Consider the following 21,601-nt stretch of genomic DNA (forward strand, 5'->3'; position numbering starts at 1 on the left):
TCTTTACTGTTTGACACAATAAGTCCTGTCATTCTTTCTTTTTTCTGAAAACATAGGCACTTATTGTATTTACATGATGATGGGTTTCTATATTTCCTGCATATATGTTTGAGATTTGTTTAAAATGAGATACAGGGGGTGTGCTCTGTTATGTTTCAATAGCTTTCAAACGTTAAAATGCTGGGAGCACCCAATAATATAGGGAAAATAGCATTTCTACATAGTTTTTGTTTTGTTTTAGTAAAATAATTAAATCTGGACCACTTCTATAATCACGATAAAGCTATAGAGCTCATACTGTGGGGTGGTACACCATGTACACAAAGTTTAGAGGTATGTACATGCGCCGGATATTCACTAGGAACGTTTGACGATTTTAGGAACCTATCAGAGGCCTTGTTTCATCCCAGGTACCCGGATGTACCCGTGGGGCAATTAGCTACGTCATTGTTCACCGCCGGACACCCGCTAGAAATAAGGAATGGATTTACAACCTCTACTAACGCGATCATAACAGGTTACAGGTGAGTGTTGTATTGCCTTTACGATCAAGTGCCACTTTAACTGTGCGCCCGTAATATTTTGGTAGGCGTGAGCCGCTGAGATTTGTTGTAGTAAGCTTACACCGGTTCTCTATGTCGTGTCGGAGAGAGCAGCGCAGTGATCATACACAAGCGCCGGCGTCGAGCCCCTCCTTTCTCCTCTAGCTAGACGCCCCGTTGCCCAGGCCACACATTTTTAAATAAAATAAATGTCACCGCACAGCCAGGAAACTACCCGTCAGCTTGCTGGTCCGTAACTACGCTTCTCTGCGCCATGTCAGCCAGCGTCCATAGTCTTGTGCTAGCTAGCAAGTAGGCAAGCTAGCTAGCCGCACAAAATGCTAGCACAGTTCGATAGCTACGTTGCGTTCGGCGTTTCGATGGTTTTTGCATCTTCTTTAAGTGCGCGTCATTACATCTCGGAATTCGACAAGACTGGTAAGCTCTCAACTTGCTCTCCGTCTGATGTGCTCAGGGTTTTTTGTGTGTTTTCTTGAGGTTTTGCGACGCTGCGTGTTAAAGGCCTAGCAGCCGTCATTCAGCCAATGTGAGCCACTCTGTAAGAGCAGGTGGGAGGGAACAGCTGCTTCTGTTGTAAACGTGCTTCCGACTTGGAAATTTCCTCGGTCGAGTGGGTTATCTGGCATTTCCCCTCTTGAGTTTTCTAAACACTAATTTTTGTCGATATTTTAAGTTTGTTAGTTGGACAGAGTTAAATTAGATGTCGAAAGTTACTCTTGTCTCCTGGTGTTTGTTATTTAAAATGAATCTGACAAGATGATTCAAATAAAAGCAAAGGGTCAAAAACAAATATTTGGCGCTCACTTATGCTAGTCTGTTTGTGAATGTAAACAAATCATCCAATCTAACACAATTTCTGATACTTGTTTGCTGAAAGTTTAGGCGATGGTATGAGGGCAGTGTTTAATATAGCGTTATTTAACTATAAGCTATAAGAGACTTAGAGCTTTTTATTATCATTGTGCAGTTTTTTGCACAGCGAAATTGGGTATAATCTGTTAATGTGGCTTTTGTATTTAGTAGTTGTTGTCCAAACTCACTGTACTGCTACCTAACCAGTGTAGGATTAATGTAGTATTTAAGTTTTCTTTCCCTTTTTCCAAAATAACAATGAGAAAATTCAAACCTAGCAACGACTTAGTTTTTTTTGTTTTGTTTTCAGTTCATAAACGTATGTGTCTTTGTTCCTAATGCAGCTATGAACAATGACCATAGTTGACGGATCTTCAGAAAAGTCTGACCACGAGTCAGCCGGATGTAACCGACCCTCCTTCACCAGTGGAGACGTGGGGATGGACGGCAGTTGTTCCAGCAGCTGGGCAGTGGGCCCCACTGTACCCAGTGACTCTCCAAGGCTCAAGGCTCCAGTAGGCTGCCTGGCCCCCACTCCTGGAGCTGCTGTGTACAACAGTACACCCTCCTCCGTGGACCGGCCCAAGGACCAAGGTCAGAGCAAAGCCTGGCTTTTTTTCAAAATGTCTTTTTAAGCTGTTTGAAGATTTTTATTGTCAGACAGAATAGTTTTCCAACCTGTTTTAGCAAATATGGAACCACACTTTTTAGCCATTATTTACCCATATTTGTCAGAATTGGTTTTAGTAACATACAGCTAATCTTTTTGCTTCTGCTTTCACACAAGTTTGACAACTGTTTTTGTGGGTGTTGTGTTGCTGCTTCCCTTCTCCGTTCATTCATCCAGTTATGTAATGCATCCAGCTTTGCATGATCAGTCACTTCAGCTCGTGATGCAATTGCTGTTTTTATATAAAGACCGGCAGCCCAACTTGTTTAGCAGAAACAAAGGAGAAGGCAAACTGTCCCGTCTTTCTTCCTGAGCCTGTTTAGGAGTTGTTCACAGTGGCCAGAATCACATTATATAACTGTTAATAGTTGTAGCTATTACTGTGATGTCCTGACATGACTTTGCCATGTGCCAGTGTGTGGTTATATAAGTAAGGTAGCATTAAATTATGTCCTTTTTAAAATGTATTGAAACAGATTTTTAGTAATAATTGTGGCTCTGTGTGTCAGTGATGAGCAGTAGCGATGGAATTGACTTGCCCCAGAAGGTGCTGTTCTCACCAGATCGGCTCAGCCTAAAGTGGGCCCAGGTTCACCGCATTGGTGCAGGCCTCCAGAACATGGGGAACACCTGCTTCCTCAACTCAGCCCTGCAGTGTCTCAGCTACACCCCTCCTTTAGCAAACTACATGCTGACGCGGGAGCACTCCAAAACATGTAAGTTTATTTCACCAACAGTGGTGTTACGCAGTCCTGCGCTGATTCTCACATTGTATCACTCCTTACTCACTCAGTATTTTGTCTCTGTCTCTGCTGCAGGTCATGAGCCAGGGTTCTGTATGATGTGTACCATGCAAAACCACATCATTCAGGTTTTTGCCAACTCTGGGAATGTCATTAAGCCCATTGGTGTACTCAATGAGCTTAAGAGTAAGTGGATGACTGTTGATGCTGTGCTCTGTGCAAAGTGTTTACCTATATTTTAATGATAGGAGGCGCTGTGTGACTGTTTACCTTTTGTAATTTTGGAGGGAAATAATCTGGAGGGATTTTGAATTCTGTTTTTAAATAAGTGTAAACTTGCATTTAACTGTGGTATCCTTTACAATAATTCACCTCCTGCTTTGTTTTTTGGTTCTGTTTTTCCTCGTTCCCCTCACCCAGGGATTGCAAAGCACTTCCGCTATGGAAGCCAGGAAGATGCTCATGAATTCCTGCGGTGCACAGTGGATGCTATGCAAAAGTCCTGCTTACCTGGAACCAAGTGAGTGTCATTTTACATTGCATGCATTCTAAACAAATTAAACACACAAAAATATTTTTACTTGGGCTTGACAGTGTTTGCACTTTATTATGTAGTAAGATCCATAATTAGCTACGTAGAGGTAACACCGTGACAGTAGGAGAATATGAAATAAATCCTTTATCCTGTTTTTTCAGGAAGTGCAGTTTATACTAGTTCGTTTTAACTATTAATGCTTCAATTGCTGAGAGTATTTTTCAGAAATGCAGATTCCTCAGTCTCTTGCCTGACTGACACCTCAGTTTACATACTAGGCAAGCCACTTGATATAATACCTCATTATTATATCAAGTTTTTTAATGATCTTGACTGCTCCAACACAGAAAGTATTCTTACACTGGGTGTGGTAGCTTGTTTTGGTAACAGGGCTTGAAAAGATCAGAAGCGGCTTAAACGTGTAGTAAAACAGGTGTCTGGGATTATGGGGGAGAGCTGCCAGTCTTAGTGTCTAGTATAGATTTCTTCTGAGGCAACAGGGTAAGCAGTGTGAGCAGGAGCACTCAACCCCTCAGGTCACCCTAATGGCATTAGTGCTATTATTGCAGCAGCAAAATTCAGAAAATCCAGGTTTTTCTATGTGTTACTATAGAGCTTCAAAGTCTATGTGCACATTTAACCAAAACTACACGTTTAACAGATGCACTGGGCTGAGTGTTGTGCTTCTTGTTAGACTCCTAAAAATAATTTATTAATTCATTTTTTTTTTTAAGAACCTAAAGTGTCAATTCTCATCAAATCAATTCTTCCCGTGTAGCAGCAGATGGCCTCTTAAGTAATTAATCGTGCTCCAATTCCTCCTATTGTCTTTTCTGCTACTTGAATACTATAAAGTGATCGTCTGGTTCCAAAATGCTAAAAATAAATGGTCAGTTAATTGTTGCACTGTCCTTATTAGTTAACTTTTGTGCTTTATCTTTTTATTATAGATTGGACAGGCAAACGCAGGCAACCTCTTTCATCCATCAAGTGTTTGGCGGGTACCTAAGATCCAGAGGTAAGTCACTGTTTTTTAAGGTTTGATTTATTTTTCTTTTATTTGTCTTTTTATGTCTTACAGCTTGTGTGATACTCATAGCACTGATTTCTGTTTCAGTTAAATGTTTAAACTGCAAAGCTGTCTCAGATACATTTGACCCTTTTCTGGATATCACTCTGGAAATTAAGGTAATTGGACAACATTCAAAGTGACGTTGCTACTATGTATTCTCTGCATTATGGAGTGTGAGGTTTTTCCTCTCTCTCTCTGTTCATATAGACTGCTCCAAATGTCTCCAAAGCTCTGGAGCAGTTTGTCAAGCCAGAACAGCTGGATGGCGAAAATGCTTACAAATGCACCAAGTAAGTCAAAGAGATGCCAAACCATGATGAGTTTTAGTGTTTAGGTGTGATTTTTTTTATTTTATTTATTTTTTTGGTCAACAAGCTGAATGTTTGTTTCTTTCAGGTGCAAAAAAATGGTAACGGCCTCAAAAAGATTCACAATCCATCGCAGCGCCAATGTGCTCACCATCTCACTCAAACGCTTTGCAAACTTCAGTGGAGGCAAAATCACAAAGGTAAATGGCCAATAGTGTCTGCTTAAGTCATAAAGATACATGACAGATGCTTTGTTTTATTATAAAACAGGATATTTGCATGTAATGTTTGAAATTTTTTGTTTGGTGGTCATCAGGATGTGAAGTATTTGGAGCATCTGGATCTGCGGCCCTTCATGTCTCAGTCCCACGGGGAGCCCCAGCTCTACAGGCTGTATGCTGTGCTGGTTCACTCTGGATTCAGTTGTCATGCTGGACACTATTTCTGCTATATTAAGGTACTGGCTGTGCCCGAATCTGTTTGAATGTTGCTGTTGCTTAGTACAAACAAACACACACCATAAACAACACATTTCAGCAGAAAACTGAATGCAAACAGAAAAATACTTTGTATGCATTGAAAGAAAGAAAGAGAGAAAAAAAAAAAGACCCCTATATAACCATAAGATTCTTCTTTTTAGCTCAAATTCAATTCAGAAACTGAATCTGCTGTGTCACATCTCTCTCATTCTGTCTCACAGGCCAGCAATGGGCAGTGGTTTCAGATGAATGACTCGTCCGTGTCAGTCAGTGACATTAGGAACGTCCTCAACCAGCAGGCCTATGTCCTCTTCTACATCAAGTGAGTAAACATCGGTATTTTTAAACATTCTAGGCTTATTCCTTCAGTAGAACTTTTCCCATCATTATTTAATAATGTAGACATGTTTATTCCCACTTTTCTTGTAGAAAATTTATTATTATAACCTAATGTTATAATGTTGATGCTTTGTCATGGTTAATATTCTTTTTTCCATGTCATCAGGTGCACAGATGTGAAAAAAACTGGGGACTACAGCCACGTGAACCATAACGCTGGCATATCTGGTCAGTCATCTCCCCGGCCGGTGGTGATCCCACGCACCATGGCCACCATGCATCACAACAGTGTTGGCTTCATAGGTCCCCAGCTGCCACCACACATGAACAAGGTACTTCCTCACCTGAGGGTACTGCTAATGTTGTTGTTTTTGTTAAACCCAGTGTTTGTCTTCTAAAAACCTGTTGTTGTGACTTCTTGTTCCTTCAGAGTTCGCTTCATGTTAATGGGAATGGATCTCTGAGGGACTATCCCACAAGCTCCAAGCCCAGCACCAGCGGCAGTGCGGTGGGGAAACCAAACCATGGACTAGCTACTTCTGCTTCCTCTGCTTCCATCTCCCACTCAGTAAGCCGGCCCACAATGATTCCAGACAGCGACAAACGACAGAAGCTTTCATTTTCAATTGGGCTAAGCAAACCGAACCGCCCATCTGCTTCTTCCTCCTCTTACTGCCAGCCGTCCTCCGCCAGCAGCTCCTCCTCCTCCAGCTCTTTGTCCTCCTCACAGTCTACCTCAGACGTCCAACCAGACGTTCGTTTTATTCCGCGTCCACTAAACCGAGTCGGCGGCATGCCTTTCAGTAATGGGGATCACAACCCTGTAGGAAACGGGGCATCCTTCCTGGTGCCGTACAGCCAAGAGTCTTCAGAGGAATCAGACCAAGAGAACTGTGGCACTCTGGATAACGGCAGTTCATCCAAGTCTCATCCTAATGAAAATAAAGACACAGGAAATGTCTTTGATAATTCTCCCAAAACCGCCAATGGGGAGTCAGGAGTGCACCATCACGGCAATGGATTAAATGGACAAACGTATGGAGACTTCAAATCCAGTCAAAATGGGCACCACAATGGTCATCACAAAGTGAATGGACACAGCGGCCCTGACAAGGTAAATCTTGTCTTTATTTTTAGAATGCTTGTCTGTTTGGGTTTTTGTTTGTTTTTCTTAAAGGGACGTATTATTAATATTTCTTTTATTTATTTTGGGCACATCAGATCTCTGGCAGTAATCATGGCAGTTTGACGTCTACGGCTCCTGTTGCTAATGGAATAGGCAGTGACCATAGCCAACCAAAGTAAGCCTAACACTGAACTAAAAAAAACTTATTGCTCTGCTGTCCATTTTATGCATTTAAATTTTTAAGTTTAGAGGAGTGATCTTAAAACTGTGCTGACTTTCCTCTCTGCCAGTGTGACAAAGCATTGCTCATATTGCTTTTGTATTTTATTTTTCCAGCAAAGATGCTTCATCCCAGGCCAGTTCTTCTCAGAGCATTCATCCTGCTGCTAATGAAAGCCAGGATTTCTCCACTCCTGTCACAAGGGCTAAAACTCCATCTGAACCCCTGCCTCACTGTACAGAATCCTCTGCTGTTAGCGCTTCACCCTCAGCTACTGCTACAACTACCCCTTCTGTTGCAGCTAAAGAATCTGCTTCCGCTCTTTCTTCTTCTGGGCAAGATGACAACCCTGCAGCCTTACCCCCTCAGCCGGGCTGCTCTCAAAGCACCAGTGGGGCTTCTGCAGCTCCACAGAAAGTTAGCGTAAGCAAGGATGAAGCCAAGGATCTACCACAAGATAAATGTGCAACAACAGGGACTGAAGGACGTAAGGATACTAAGGAGCAGTATCAGTCCAAGCCTAGTTCTAGTTGCAATGAAAGACGATCTTCCCGAGACAGGGAAAGACTGTACTCTAGCTCTGGCAGAGATAGAGAAAGACACTACAGGGATAGGAGTCACGAACGAGAAAGCGACGGCGATCGTCACCGGTACAGACGGGACTACAAAGACGGTCACCACCGCCAGTACAGGGATCGTTTCCCCCTTTCTGGACGTTACTACAGGGAATGGGAGGCCGATCGTCACCGGGAGCGAACCTTCCAGCACCCTCGGGAGCGTGATCGCGACAGGTGCTCTAACCATTACCATTACTACCGCTACCGGTCAAGAGAGGACATTGACCATGAGCGAAGGGGATATGGTTACTCCCACCGAGAGGAGTCTCGTGGCAGTCGGAGGTGGCTGCAGGATAGTAGAGACTCCTGGGCAATGAAGGATAAGAGTAATGGCAAAGAGAGAGAAAATTACTCCTCAAAGGAAGGAAATTTCTCACCTTCTACAGCACCAGAAACAAACAAGTTCAAGGGCTCCCCGCCACGGGCTCGCCTTTCCTCTCCAGACAAAGAGGATCAAAATCACAAGAGGACTCTCAGCAAAGACAGGGACGACAGCTCTGAGGCCCACCACACTAAAAAACACAAAAAGAGTAAGAAAAAGAAGAAATCAAAGGATAAAGACAGACACCGTGAGAGTGGGTGAGTATTGCCATCTTTCTCTCAATCCTTTAATGAAAACAGAAGGAAATGTTTGTTTGTTTTAAGCTAGATTTTTTTTTTGAAAATAATATGGGGTTAAAGCTCACTATCAGTATTAATATTTTCTTAAAAACGGAAAGAATTTTCATCATTTTATTGATAATGGGTCACTTTTTCTGTCTTAGGCTGGCCGTAAAGCTTGAGATCTTGGTTTTGTTAAACAATGTGATTGGTTCTCTGTCATCCCATAGAAGTTCTGACGGAGATTCAGACAGAGCTGCGGAAATGAAGAAGAAAAGGAAAAAGAAGAGACATCAGGACAGCGATCCCGAACTGCACAGCCCAGACGCAGCTCGGAGCCACAGAAACAGAAGCAGCGAGGAAAGGGAGAGCCGCAAGCGACACCACTCTGACAGAGACTTTGAACATGACAATGGTTTTCCATCGGAAAAACGTCGCTGCACAGACTACGCTGACGGCAGCGGTGACCATCTACTACCTTCCGATCATACCGCACCGGCAAACGGTTCAAGTTACGGCCATCTCAATGGACAACCAGGTATTCATTTAGTCTCCAAAATCACAGGAATGCTGAATTAAATGGTGCTGACGAGCTAGTCCAATTTTAAAGCATCAAACCCTGTTTTGTAGGTTACAGCCAAATCAGCGGCAGTGGATTTCCCAGTGACCTGAAATACTGACTCTGTGAGTGGATGTCTTTTTAAATGGTCAGCGTTGATGTAGCTACTAATACTTTCTCTTCACTAAGACCTCATCTTTGTCATTTCAGATCCATCAACCGAATTTTAACAACAGCAGAGGAATGACATCAACTTTTTTGACGTGGTGCTTCTTCATTAGGAATAATATTGTATTTTTACCTTAAGTAAAGTGTTTTAAAATTTAAACTATCCCCCCCCCTTTTTTTTTTTTTTTTTTTTTTTTTTTCCCCTTTCCCCTCAAATGGGCTTATTTATTTGCCGTAATTTCTCCTAGCTATCGGTTAAAAAGAAACCTGTTGAACATTTATGATGAAGAATATTAATATATACTTGTATGAACACAAAGCCTGGAGCTTAAACATCTCAACTGCTGCTCAGTGGAACTCAGGACTTGAAAAAAACGTGTTAACATCAATCACAGATATCCACCTGCTTCGAAGAGGAACGAAACAAAGGGAATGACGTGATGCCCGAGAGGACTGAAAGGCATCGGAAGTTTAAGATGTCACCATATCTACACAGCTGCAATGTTTTACTTTATTTCTTTCTGGGAGCCGTGAAACTAATGGAGTTATTTGTGCAAGGGGAGGGAGGGAGGGAGGGAGGGTGGGGTGGGGGGTGATGAGTGCAGTGGTGGGAACAGAGCTTTGCTGACTGATACCTCCATGTTAACCCTGGAAAGACTTGAGAACATTTCCCAGCTTTCATTTTCATCTTCGTTCCCATTTGTGAAGCCTAAGATTCACTCTGTAATTTTAACTTTCTTCACCAGATGCAGAGGGGTTTTTTGTTTTTTGAAATTAGTTTTGTCATGCCGCTCTCTCCCACATTCGAAAAACAAAAAGAAGCACCACGCTATTGCTGTCATGGTGGTGGACCACTTTTTCCTTTTTTTTTTTTTCTTTTTTTTTTAAGATACAGTTTGTCGTCTAGCGTCAAAAAATACTGTGAATTTAATTTTGAACTGTAATATCAGTTACTTTTATATGTTAAAAAAAAAAAAAAAAAAAATCAAATCCTGTATCAGGATTCTCAGATTTCTGTTTTGTGTTTTTAGAAGAACAAATTTTGAGCATATTCTCTGGACAAATTCAGTGATGAATATGCTTTGGGTTGTTTTTTTGTTCTTGTTTTTTTTCCTTTTCAACTCTAGACAAAAGTTGGAAGAAAAACTGCTGTTATACCTTTAAGTTTAGCATGTACGAATTTATACATTGTATAAGGTAAACGCCTTAAAATACATTTGTTAATGTCAGAAATTGTAATTTGTTCTTGGTCTTGGACTTTGTTTACAAGCTGCATTGAAATGAATGGGGAAAAAATGCTGATTGAGATGAGTTGCAGGGATTTTGCTTTTTAAAGCCCCTGTGTGCTTTTGTATGATATAGACTAGACTGTATGAGACTCTTGTTGAGCAAACCTTCCACTACGGTTAAATTATAATGTAGATCCACTAACGACACTCCTATGTATTCAGGTTTTTGTTACATACAAACACTTTTCTAGCTGTTTGGGCTCAGCTCACTCTAATTTTCTCACAGCACTGTATCCATGTTTAAAATAACCAAAGACCTGGTAAGTTTGGTGAGTCGAGCACTGCTCGCTGAATTCACATGCACGCAAAAAGCTGTTTTCTTATCAGCATGTATTTTTTATTCAAAGTGTACATCAAAGTATTCGAGAGCCGTTTTCCCGCACAAACGCCAAACTGTGCTTAGAGCTGAAAGCTGCGCCCGTGAGGAAAGTTTTGGCTTTGTGGGGCGGTTTGATCTGTCTGGGGAAAACGGTTCTCAAAATTCCAGTTAGAGCATTCACACGTATTCCAGCAAATTCCAGTATCTTATTTTGAAAGGGTTTGTCCTAATTCTCTTTCATATTACATATACTATCTGAACCTCAGTAATAACAGTGTGAGGGGAAGCTGCACAATGACCCTCTTCCACTATTGTAAACTTGTTAGCTGTCAAACTAAAAATGAAAAGAAAATGAACGGGTAAAGGCTACAGCCATTATGATTTCCACACTACGTGAACACAATACAGAAAAAACAAAACAGTATGTAAATTATATACTATACATGCATAATGTGAGTCCGGGGGGAGGGCTGCTTTTTTTTTGTGAAAAGATGAGAAAATAAATACAAAAACGATCGCAGAGGTGGATCTTCACTATGTGAGTTAATATGATGCGTTACTGCTGGCGGGCTTCGTTACACACGACTTGGTTTGCCTTTAAAAAGGAAATATCGTAAATGGACGTGTACGAGCCCATGTTGAGTATGTTTGCATATACAGGTACAGTCACTTAAAGGCTACATCAATCAGACCAGCTGACTGATGAGCTTGAGGCTTTCTGTAGGTGCGAATTATCTACAAAATATTGTTGGCAGTTGTCGAAGGAGGTGAAGGTAATGAAACGCTGAGACCAGACAAGTTGGTCTGAGTGGCTGGGAGCTGAACATTCAGCTTTCAAATCCTCCCAATGTGTTGCAGCACCTTATGTGTCCAGCAGGGTGTAGTCTCACATTAGGGCATGCTGAAAAGACTAATGATTACAGCTATGGCTATCTCCAGTTACATGAAGTCCTCATGCTGTTCTCCATCGTCGTCTAGTGTGGTGAGAATTTACCTTCTTTTTTTATTATATTTTTTGCCTGTAGCAGACTGAATTTGAATCTTTAATTCCCAACAGCCAAGAACTGAGGTGCAGACAAATCTTCAGGCAGAAGTAGGGATGATCCACGTTAGTCCCATATGTTTTACTGCATGTCCCGCAGGGCTGACGGAGAACGTATGAATCGGACGCCTTTGAGACTCTTAAACACACACACATACACACAAGGATTCCTCTGATGACAGAAATGCTGCTGACACTTGACGTAAGTGAGGGTGAGTCATCATTTCTTGTTGGCTATCCTCCTCTTCCTGGTGGCCAGCATGTCGTAGAAAGGATCCCTGCTGATGCTTGCTCTGTGGAGGACAGGAAGGAACAGATTTAACAACGACAACACCTATTTTTAATATCAGCAAAACTGCTTCTATCTAGTCTGTCTGTGTCAGCCCTGCGACAGGCTGATGGTTTTTCCGGGATGTACCCTGCCTCTCACCCCATGACAGCTGGGGCAGGCTACAGCCCCTCCTGTCACCTTGAACTGGATATCTCTATCCTATCCATCCTGTTTTGTCTGTATAGTTGAAATAAATCACCCATCTACAAGTTCATCAGCACCAAAATCTGGCACTTACACCTCTGAACGCTGTTCTTCACAAACAACACACTCGCTGAGCTAGAAATCTGTGCGACTGATAATTGTGTATCTTAGTTCAGTGGAAGTCAAATATTGAGTAACAGAATTTTAGGATGGAGCAGACATGCTGCAAGTTCATGAGCTTTTAAGTTGATGTGCATTTTTTCTTGTCCAATATTTCAGTGAGGTAGTTGCTAACTTTGCGTGCATTAAGCACTGCTGTGCTGTGAAGGTGAGAGACTGAACCAAAATGAGCTGCGGGCTGTAAAGTCAACACGAGCTAAAAAAAGCTCCAACGCTTCGCGAAGCAAAGAGGAACTGTGGGTTAAAGTGTGAATCATGTGTGGGTTTGTCACAATGAGCATCTTTCACCTCGCACATGTGATACGGAGCTGCCATAAAATTGTAAAAATTACAACTTCAAGTTTTTCATTAACGCAGCTGCTCGTCAACCACGGCGTATTTAATTTGGACTTCTATAGCGGAGTCACAGATTGCTGATGGGAATAACGCTGAGTAATTAGCCGCTTTCCCACCACATGACGGCTGACATGTGTGCAAGTGCAGAACAGTTTCTACAACAGTAGTTTCCAGCCTTGCAGGTTGAATCAGGGCCGGACAGTGTGTGTGTGTGTAGTCGCGTGCTTGTGTGAAATCTGCTGACCACAGGACAGTCTGCCGCCCCGGAGTGTGGTTGCGGCAGCACAGCTCTGCCCCGCTGAGTCTAATGTGTAATCATTCCACTGCCAAAGTGACAGGAGGAGACTTCATGATGTGCAGCCACGAGAAGCCAGCAGTCCCCCCCCCTCCCCGCATGTGAAATTTTCCAAACCAAGAAAATTAGCAGTTTTCAGTCTATTTAACCATACCCCAGGCCATGCTCACCAAAATAAGATTCCAGTAACTCACCCTTAAACTTTCCCCACTTTCATCAAACATGTCTCCACACCAAGGGTTTTTAAATCTCATCGGGGCACGGGGAAGATTCAGCAGTACAATTTTTCGCCCGATATTGATCGCACTGAAGCAGAGCCGATCATAACCAGCATGCTCGAAAGTTACCCAGTGGGTCCAATTTGCAGCAGCACCTCCACTCCTCTCTGTGTTTAACAAGTGTTTGGATGGGAATGCATTAAAACTGTCATTATGTTTTTAAGTGTACAGCAGTGCACCGAGTCTGAGCAGGTGTGTGTGTTCCCCCCCCTTTCTTGTTGCACGCTAATCAAAGGCAAGTGTGCTTATCCAGCAGAGCAGACATCACCTCCGAGTGTTATCTGCATGGAAGTGTGAGAAAATGAGTCACAGTTAGTCACCAGTCTGCATGTGTGTGTGTACTCAAGCCTCAAGCATAGTTATGATTAAGCTCGCAGCTCCGTGTATGTGTGTGCGCGTGTGTGTGTGGGCTTCTCACAGTCAAGGTCAGACATGAGAAAGTCCCACATGGGAGCAGGCAGGCGTTGGCTAAGTGCCCTCTCAGTGTAAATGGATCCACACTAACGCAGCGTCTCTTACTTGATGGATTTGATCCACTCTTCTTTCTCCTCCGGGGTGGGGGCAGATATCCTGTACACCACGTGGTTTCCCTCGACGACGCGTCCATCCGCCTCCGTTTTGCAGGCCTTGATTACCTGACCTTTATGGTTGGGGTTGTAGAGCTCAAAGCAGTTCTAAAGAAAAATCATGAAACTGTTGATTTACATGATGAAAGAATCCGAGAACACATTGTTTGTGTGTTGTTGTTTTTTTGGCAGTGCAAAGGTATTTAAATTTAAATGAGATGAGGATTTATTCGCAGGGACAGGAGGTGTTTCTTACAGGTTTTCTCGGCTCATCCACTTCTCTGATACTAAGATTTTCCAGAGGTATAATCCCACGAGGCTCTTTATCCTGAAGAGACACAGAAAAACAGTCCTCAGTATCACTTATTCATTTGCATGCACATCATTTACAATAATCATATCTATGTGCAAATGAAGTCACAGTGACAAAAGATCCGCCTGGATCATTGTCACATCACCTGTGACACCTTTAGCCTTATGCTGTAGCTGTGCTGTGGCTGCCATGACCCAGTCACAGACTGTATATAAAAAAAGATGGATGTAGCCTCCAATTTTTAAAAAGTAGTCTGGACAGAAACTAACTATTTGCTAACCTGATTTATGAATTCAATAAACACCGTTCCGGTGAGTTTATGGTCTCAGTTGCATGTTTCAGGTATGATTGATATAATATGATGTTATTCTATAAATTATGGAACCATTATGGTAAAATAGATGATAAAGCAGGGCATGATGCTTCTGGATGAGTGTTTCTGAGCCAGATCCTCCCAAAAATGACAAAAACCAAAATGTGATTTATTTATTTTTTTTAAATTATCCATCTTTCATATACAGGCTATGCTGGCTGTCTTGTTTGTTGGTGGGACAGAATATGATTCATTAAAAAAAACAAAACAAGAATTTGTAAAAATGTAATTGCAAACAACCTTCACACTTTTATCATCACTGGTAATATTGAAGACATTTAGTACTTTTTGTTTTCTAGTGTGGAGTTTTACTAAAGGCAGTTTCAAATAACAAGACCTCAAAAATATGTGTGTCACAAAATTTTCCCAGAGTTTTTGATGCAACACATTTGCTATTTAGGTGCCATTTTTACCTTTATGTTAAGTCTGAATGCATCCAAGTAAAAATCAAGGTTCGATTAAAGCACTTTGAAGGTTTTTATTCATCCTGGTCACCCAAAGGAGATGTAACCCGACTCTCTCCATCCCCCCATTGTGTCTGCGGGGCCAGATGTGTGTGTGTGTGTGTGTGTGTGTGTGTGTGTGTGTGTGTGTGTGTGTGTGTGTGTGTTGGGAGAGCTCTTGAGGAACAGCCCCATGTCCTGCTTGTCATCTTCCTTCTAATAAGGTGGCAAAGCGTGGGGGGAGGAAATGCCCTGGGAGAGCTGCTCACAGCTGGCTCTGCGTATGCCCCCCACCACAGAAGGCGTTTGTATGTGCTGAGGGATTCATGGTCGCGGGCTTGAGGGAGACACTTGGCTTATAGCTTAGCAGGGCCAGATGTGTGTTGCAGACTTTGCAGATGTTTCCTATGATGTCTCATGTTAATTGCTGGAGTGAGGTTCATTTAGGTCAAGGGGGCTGCATCTGTTAAATAGCAAAGCTGGAAGGCACAGACCAGTGCCAATATGTGTGCGCGCATGTGTGTGTGACAGACTAATCTGATGCCCCTTTGTTTAATCCGTCTCTACTATATCTATTCACAAAACTGTACTAAACAGTCCTGGGTTAAATATTTTAAAATAATGTGAAAATTTATTACAGATGCATTCGTAAAGGAACAGTCTGACATTTTAGAGATTATATTTACTCGCAATTCTGCTGAGAGTTGGCCACCGATATTGAAAACCAAGTCATGACTGCAGTGCAATTAGCTGATTATCTTAGCATAGATTATTTTAACACCAGCATCATGATGATTGATTATATGTATGTCTGCATGTTTGTTCCCAAACTCCACCTGGACAACTGGTTTAATATTGATTAAACTTAACCGATAAACTACCGAAGGTACCAAGGCTCGTAACATCTACATGATGACTAATTATAATATTTCAAATAAAAAGTACTGTTTCATTTTCTGTGGATTTAAATATAGATCGAGGTCGGTGTGTGAACATACGTCGTTTTTACATATAAATTGCATAAATTTGCCACTTGTGCATACGTTTTCACGGTCACTAGAGGTTTTACGTTTTAAGAATTGGCAAAGCACACCTTCACCATTGTGCACCATGAAATGGTCAAATTCTGTCCTGACACACACACACGTGCACACACCAAATTGCCTACTTACTGTTGTGTATTCAAAGTAATAGAGGCAGTTGTCAGTCAGAATAAACCACCTCCTCTTCCACGTCTTCACTCGGCCACCTGCGAGGGAGAAACAAACAGCGTATGAGGGTAAACTGAAGAGGTGAATCTGTTTGTGTATGTGGAAGCTAACCTGCTTTGTTCCACGTTCCACATCTGGTTCTAATCAACATTTCCCAGCATTATAAGACCGAATCAGACCCTTATCCCTCAATCCCTTGAGACCGATGCCTGCAAGGGCAATGGTCTGGAGGGGAATGAAGGTGTTTCTCCTCCAGGAGGAATCACAGACACATACGAACGCATACATGCGACAGCTAAGAGAAGCAGCGCCATGACCCGATTTGAGAAAAGCCTGACACTTTTTAAATAGAAAGCAGCAGAAAAAAATAAATAATGGCCTGTGATTGTTGCAGTGACAGTCTTAGAAACATTTTAATGCATCCATCCATGCATCTGCTCCTGCTTGTCCTTTTCAGGGTTGCGGGGGAGCGCTGGAGCCTATCCCAGCTGTCATAGGGCGACATTTTAATGCATTAATGCAAAATATAAGGAATTCCCCACAATCTGTCCATCTAGCTCTGTCATTGAATAAAAAATGGATTATTGGGATTATTGGATTTCCTGATAATTACCCCATCAACAACATGATAAACAATTTGTCTATGTAATCAAAAAATAAAAAATAAAAACTTAATGGGACTTATGTCAACATATAATCTTCATAATAACTTGTTTGCTGACTGGATGAAACGTGCACAAAGCAGCTGTCACTGATGTAATCAATAACGTGACTCAGATTATCATCCTAACACCCAGTATGATTTATTGGACTAGTTAACGAAACAGAAGTTTTACTCTGCTGCAGTCCAGGGAACCACATGTACACTTAATATACAGAGCCATCATCAGTTTGTTTTGTTTACAGAAAGCTCAAATAAATGTAGTTTTTATGAAAATTTGTTGCTATGATTAAACTATAAGAGTTTGAGTTGGTGGATGAATGGATGGGCTGGAGCCAATCCCAGCTGCCATAGGGCACGAGGCAGGTACAACCTGGACAGATCGCCAGCCTGTCGCAGAGCTAACACAGAGAGACAGAAAACTGTTTGCACACATTGACAACAATAGGAAATTTAGTATTAACTTAACCCACTTTTATGTCCAAAGACACACACACACACACACACACACACACACACACACGGAGAACATACAAACTCCACACAGAAAGGCCTCGGCCAGATGGCCTAGACCTTCTAGCTGTGAGGTAACAGTTCTAACCGCCACCCTCTGTGCTGCCCTCAGGCAAGTCAATGAGTTAAATTTACACCTCCCTGTTTAATTCACCTTATTTGTGCCTGGGACTACCAGCACAACATAAATCAAGAGTTTTAAGGAGCTTCGTTGCTCCTTAAAACTCCTTAAACATTTGAGGTCGATGTAGCTGTGATTAGATTAGAGTCCAATATACTGCTGTAAGAATTCAAAAGATTTAAAACAGTCTAGTGAGTGCAGCTCATTTGCTAGAGGACAGAGAAATCCTTGAATGAGCGGGAGGTAATAAAGCCTGCAGGGCAGGAACAAATGGAGGACAATGAAGAAAGGGAAAGGCTCTCTCTGATGTTTCGCTGCATGACCAGCCACGCAACCGTAGGTACGCATTCCCACAGTGCAGACACAAGCAGCCACATTCACTAAAGCCCGAGCACGACTGCGTGTTCTGGCAGGAGGAGCAGGAGATGTGTGACGTGCAGGGAAGTGGTAGAGAGCATGAGATGACCCGTTCAGCTAATCGGTATGAATCACGATGATTCCTGGCATCTACAAAGAATTGACGTTCTATTGACGAGTAATTTGGCCTAACCTTTTGGGGTACTTGCTGATATTTTCATGGCTGTTATATAATTTTATGCTTCCTTTCAGTGAAGTTGCAGAAAGGATTCTAATCGTTGTGTGCAGGTTTTGAAGCTAATGCTACAGCTGATACAGCTTTTTTTGGTATGGAAAAAGGCAAGAAATCTTAGAAAAACTGAGTAAAATTAGAGCTCTCGTAAGCACGAGCTTAGCTGTGTCCCTTGTGCCTTCTCAGTAGCTACAAGAGGAATAATACAGCCAATCCCCACGCAGAATGAGCCAGATCATTGACCTCTGACTTAACTTCAAATAAGATAATCCATCACATCACATTGCTTATACACTTATTTTCCCATTTACAGCTATGATACAACAACACAATTATATGAGCAGGTCAGCATGTTCAAGGGCCTGTTGTGCTAAGGAGATAATGGCAGCCAGTGTCAGAATGAGGGCGCTCTGTGATGAATTGAGCGGCGGAATGAAGACAAAGTGTTACCTTCCTCCTAATACAGAGATTTAAAGAGGGAGCAGCCATCACAGAGCAAAATGGAATAGCAGAACGAAGAGTGAAACAGAGGTCAGAGAGAGGGAGGGAGGAACCAAAACATGGGAGGAAAAAAAAAGAGAGATAAAAAACACCATGGCAGGAAGATGAAGAGAGAAAATGCAGAGATTACTATAAAAGGACAAGAGAATAGTAGACAAAACAAAGAGGAGAGGTCACAAGCTGATGGATAAAGACAAAAACAGACATGCTGCAGGTGCACCACAAATTTCCTTTGAAACCCTTTGCCAAAGCCAACTTAGTTTTGCCTAGCTCTTTGTTTCCTTGTGATCTCACTTGCCTGACAACCAAGTCTCCCCTGTGTTTGAAGCTCATGCTGCCCACAAATCTGTCTCACACCATCAGCCACAGCAGCTCTCCCTGCTCGACTCTCCACTCCTTGCCTACCCACCTCTCATCGATCCTCTCAGCCATGCTTCCACCTTCAGCACGATCAACCCCAGCCCTCTACATTTGCTATTATTTTGCTTCTCCAAGGTTTTAATTATTCTGGAGTGAATCTGGTGAAATATTTAATCGAGTCAGTCTACCCTAGGTGCTTAACATTTATTCTTGCATGCTCGCATGCGACAGCGGTAACAGGCAAACGTCATTCGTTGGTCATAGGCACCATTTTTGTAGTTTTTTGTGGCACCTCACTATGTGATGTCTGTCTGTCTAATCTATTAACAAAAATACAGCACATGTTTGCAACCAACATGACCAACATGAACTACCATGGTGAAGGTTAATTTTGCACCTCTGAGGCGCCCCATACATACCGAGCTTTAAGAGCCAGCCTTCCCTGTCGGGGTTGAAGAAGGTGTGCGTCAGATCGTTCCCGTCGTCCTCTGGGATTTTGAAGGGCTCGTTTTTGATGCTGTCGTAAAGATTCTGCATAGAGAGAGAGTGGTGGTTCAGGGGAAGCTAGTAAATTAAATGTCTCATTTGTATGGAGTGCGTGCAGCAGGGCAATCGCACATTTAAATCATCGCGCCACACACTTGGTACAGACAAATCCTCACCCTGAGAAGCTCCTCTGGCAGATCTCCCCCTTCATTGATCCCCCTGTTCATGGAGATAAAGCGCTCCACGGGGGGCTTGTCTCTGACGTTAGGGTTATGCAGGCTGGTGTTCAGCATGATGATGGCGAACGACAGCACATAGCAGGTGTCTGAGACAGAGAAATGGAAAGGGCGCGATGCGATGGATTAGAAAAAGCCCATGTCCAGGCACAGTGAGCACATTTATCGCTGCTGTTAATATACAATTATCACTGTTAATGATTTTAATCAATTTTGGTTACATAAAAAAAAGAATATTACAATTTATTAAAAAGCGTGTGCACAAGAGGGAGAGAGGCGCGTGTGTGTCTGCAGAGGAACGAAGCATTTACAGTCTCGCAGACTCACACGGGCCAGTGGCTGCCTGTAAATGAATCATTCATTCCCGTCTGTCTGTCTCCTCTCACTGACACACTTTGGCTCTGGCTGTCCAGCGCCGTCTATTGTCTCCCTGCTACTTTGCAAATGAGGACCTCTGTACCAAACTCACCACAGGGAAAAAGGTGCTGAAGCGAGGCGAATGCCATGTTGTCGAGCTGGACGAAACCCAGGTTTCGCTTGCTCGTGGGAATTTTTAAAAACCTGAGGTCGTGTTGTGTTTTTCCCCAGTCTTGATACGCAGTTTACGTCAATGAACAGGAGCCGGTGCACCCACACACGTACCGACTGTCACACACACACACACACACACACATAATAAAAATTCCCACCTGCCTATCATCAGATTCTGTTACAGGCTGGGGAAACGTCTACCACAGGAATGTCCAGTATGTAAATGATACAAAAACTTCATGTATCCAAAAAGAGGCTTTTAAGCATGTAGCTTAATCACCAAGCACTTTTACTTTTCAGCATTTGGATTGGCTCAAATGCTAAAATGGGACCACATACACCAGCCATGGTATAGCACACAAAAGGTTCCTGTGAAACCTTTTACATTATTTATTGACAGATGTAGCTGCTGGCTTTGTTTACCACAACACTATGTATCACTCAGGACAGGTTGAGCCTCCCTGAATAATGCATTGGTTTTTTACTCATAAGCTCCAATGTAACTTGCTTTAATCTGGTTAATCCTTGTTGAGCTTTAGTTACAGCAACTCTTATGGCTTAATGGTTGAAATGCATTAATAAAAACAGGCCATCACTCAGGCAGTATATCTGCAGGCACATTAGATTAGATGATTTCTGTGTGTTGGATTTCACATTTTCCTTTCATTTACCGCTGGGGTAAAAAAAAAATGATGCCAAAAGAACAGTTTATTAATCTGAAAGATTTGATTTGAAAAGTCTTGAATACATGGGAATCACTGGTTTACACCACACCACACACATGTTGTGCCTCTGACCTGTCGACTGGAAAACTCCAGGGTTGCACTGACAGTACCGCGAAGCAAAGGCCTCCATCATACGGTCGATCTTCTGCGCCTCGCCGGGCAGGCGGAAACTCCACAGGAACTGCCTGCAATAACGAGGCGTAGGGTTCGCACAATGCAGTTAACTGTTGAAATTATTATCCCCCCCTCCTGCTCGATATTTGAGTTAATCGCTCCCCTGACCGTAGTGCTTGGACGAGGTTTAGGTCTGCAAATTCGTGCAGCTCCACAAAAGCCTGAAGCACCTTGATGTTGAAGTCGTCCCTGGAGAAAGCAATAAAACCCCAAAAAACAAAGAAGGTAAAAGTCAAGTTTACAGTATCATTCAACAGCTAATCATTTTCTTTGAAAATACAAAACGTTTAATGGCGATAAGAACCCTGAAAACTATGTAAACCTAGACAGGTTGGGGAAATCATATTAATCCATGAAGGCGTTTCACAATCCGAACTCCTTTTTTCGTTGCATTCCCTTCATATTTGTGCCCCAGCTCATATCAGACGCTGTGAGGGTCTGGAAGCAATTGAAACAGCTGGATAATAGTGTGTTTCTCTCCACCGCAGAGGGGAGGATGGGGGTAAACGGTGCATTTGACTGATGAAAAACAGCTAAAAAGGACCAAACCCGTACAGGCTCCTCTTTGTCAGAGTTTTGTTTGGCCATTGGAGGGTTTTCAGAGGAAAAAGTCAGCAGCTGCTCTCAGACTGCGGTCACGGCTTCTCTGATCATATTTGTTGTACACCGGGCTCCACGATCCTGACCCCTGTGTAGTCTCTGTATTGTGTATATTGTTGAAACCAAACCAGGA

The 21,601-nt window shown here is 42.5% G+C and overlaps 2 protein-coding genes across 2 annotated transcripts in view; one reads left to right on the forward strand and one right to left on the reverse strand.

Moving 5' to 3' along the window:
• Window positions 1-432: 432 nt before the first annotated feature.
• usp42 (ubiquitin specific peptidase 42) lies at window positions 433-10,811 on the forward strand. The gene is made up of 19 exons (XM_014409740.4): window positions 433-524; window positions 1,760-2,009; window positions 2,595-2,801; window positions 2,904-3,014; window positions 3,249-3,348; window positions 4,314-4,381; window positions 4,481-4,551; window positions 4,643-4,725; window positions 4,832-4,943; window positions 5,060-5,200; window positions 5,444-5,544; window positions 5,728-5,893; window positions 5,992-6,675; window positions 6,783-6,862; window positions 7,024-8,103; window positions 8,355-8,662; window positions 8,755-8,808; window positions 8,894-9,395; window positions 10,303-10,811. The coding sequence occupies exons 2-17, from the start codon at window positions 1,769-1,771 to the stop codon at window positions 8,802-8,804; spliced, it is 3,603 nt and encodes a 1,200-aa protein (XP_014265226.3). The 5' UTR covers window positions 433-524; window positions 1,760-1,768; the 3' UTR covers window positions 8,805-8,808; window positions 8,894-9,395; window positions 10,303-10,811.
• Window positions 10,494-21,601, reverse strand: part of LOC101483598 (cytohesin-3) — a 34,530-nt gene continuing 23,422 nt past the window's right edge. Inside the window, exons 6-13 of the mRNA XM_004562344.4 lie at window positions 20,977-21,057; window positions 20,767-20,879; window positions 19,379-19,527; window positions 19,136-19,247; window positions 15,933-16,009; window positions 13,888-13,959; window positions 13,585-13,739; window positions 10,494-11,794 (exon numbers count right to left, since the gene is read on the reverse strand). Coding sequence (XP_004562401.1) covers window positions 11,722-11,794; window positions 13,585-13,739; window positions 13,888-13,959; window positions 15,933-16,009; window positions 19,136-19,247; window positions 19,379-19,527; window positions 20,767-20,879; window positions 20,977-21,057 — 832 coding nt within the window. The 3' untranslated portion in view covers window positions 10,494-11,721. The remainder of the gene's footprint in view (window positions 11,795-13,584; window positions 13,740-13,887; window positions 13,960-15,932; window positions 16,010-19,135; window positions 19,248-19,378; window positions 19,528-20,766; window positions 20,880-20,976; window positions 21,058-21,601) is intronic.

The sequence above is a fragment of the Maylandia zebra genome, linkage group LG8 (assembly GCF_041146795.1).
Source record: "Maylandia zebra isolate NMK-2024a linkage group LG8, Mzebra_GT3a, whole genome shotgun sequence".
Taxonomy (NCBI): domain Eukaryota; kingdom Metazoa; phylum Chordata; class Actinopteri; order Cichliformes; family Cichlidae; genus Maylandia; species Maylandia zebra.

Excerpts from the sequence above, each read along its gene's own strand:
- usp42 (XM_014409740.4), top strand. The coding sequence starts at position 1,769 with ATGACCATAGTTGACGGATCTTCAGAAAAGTCTGACCACGAGTCAGCC. Across the intron at positions 3,015-3,248 it reads TGTACTCAATGAGCTTAAGA|GGATTGCAAAGCACTTCCGC; the intron begins GTAAGTGGATGA and ends CCCCTCACCCAG. Across the intron at positions 4,382-4,480 it reads CGGGTACCTAAGATCCAGAG|TTAAATGTTTAAACTGCAAA; the intron begins GTAAGTCACTGT and ends TTTCTGTTTCAG.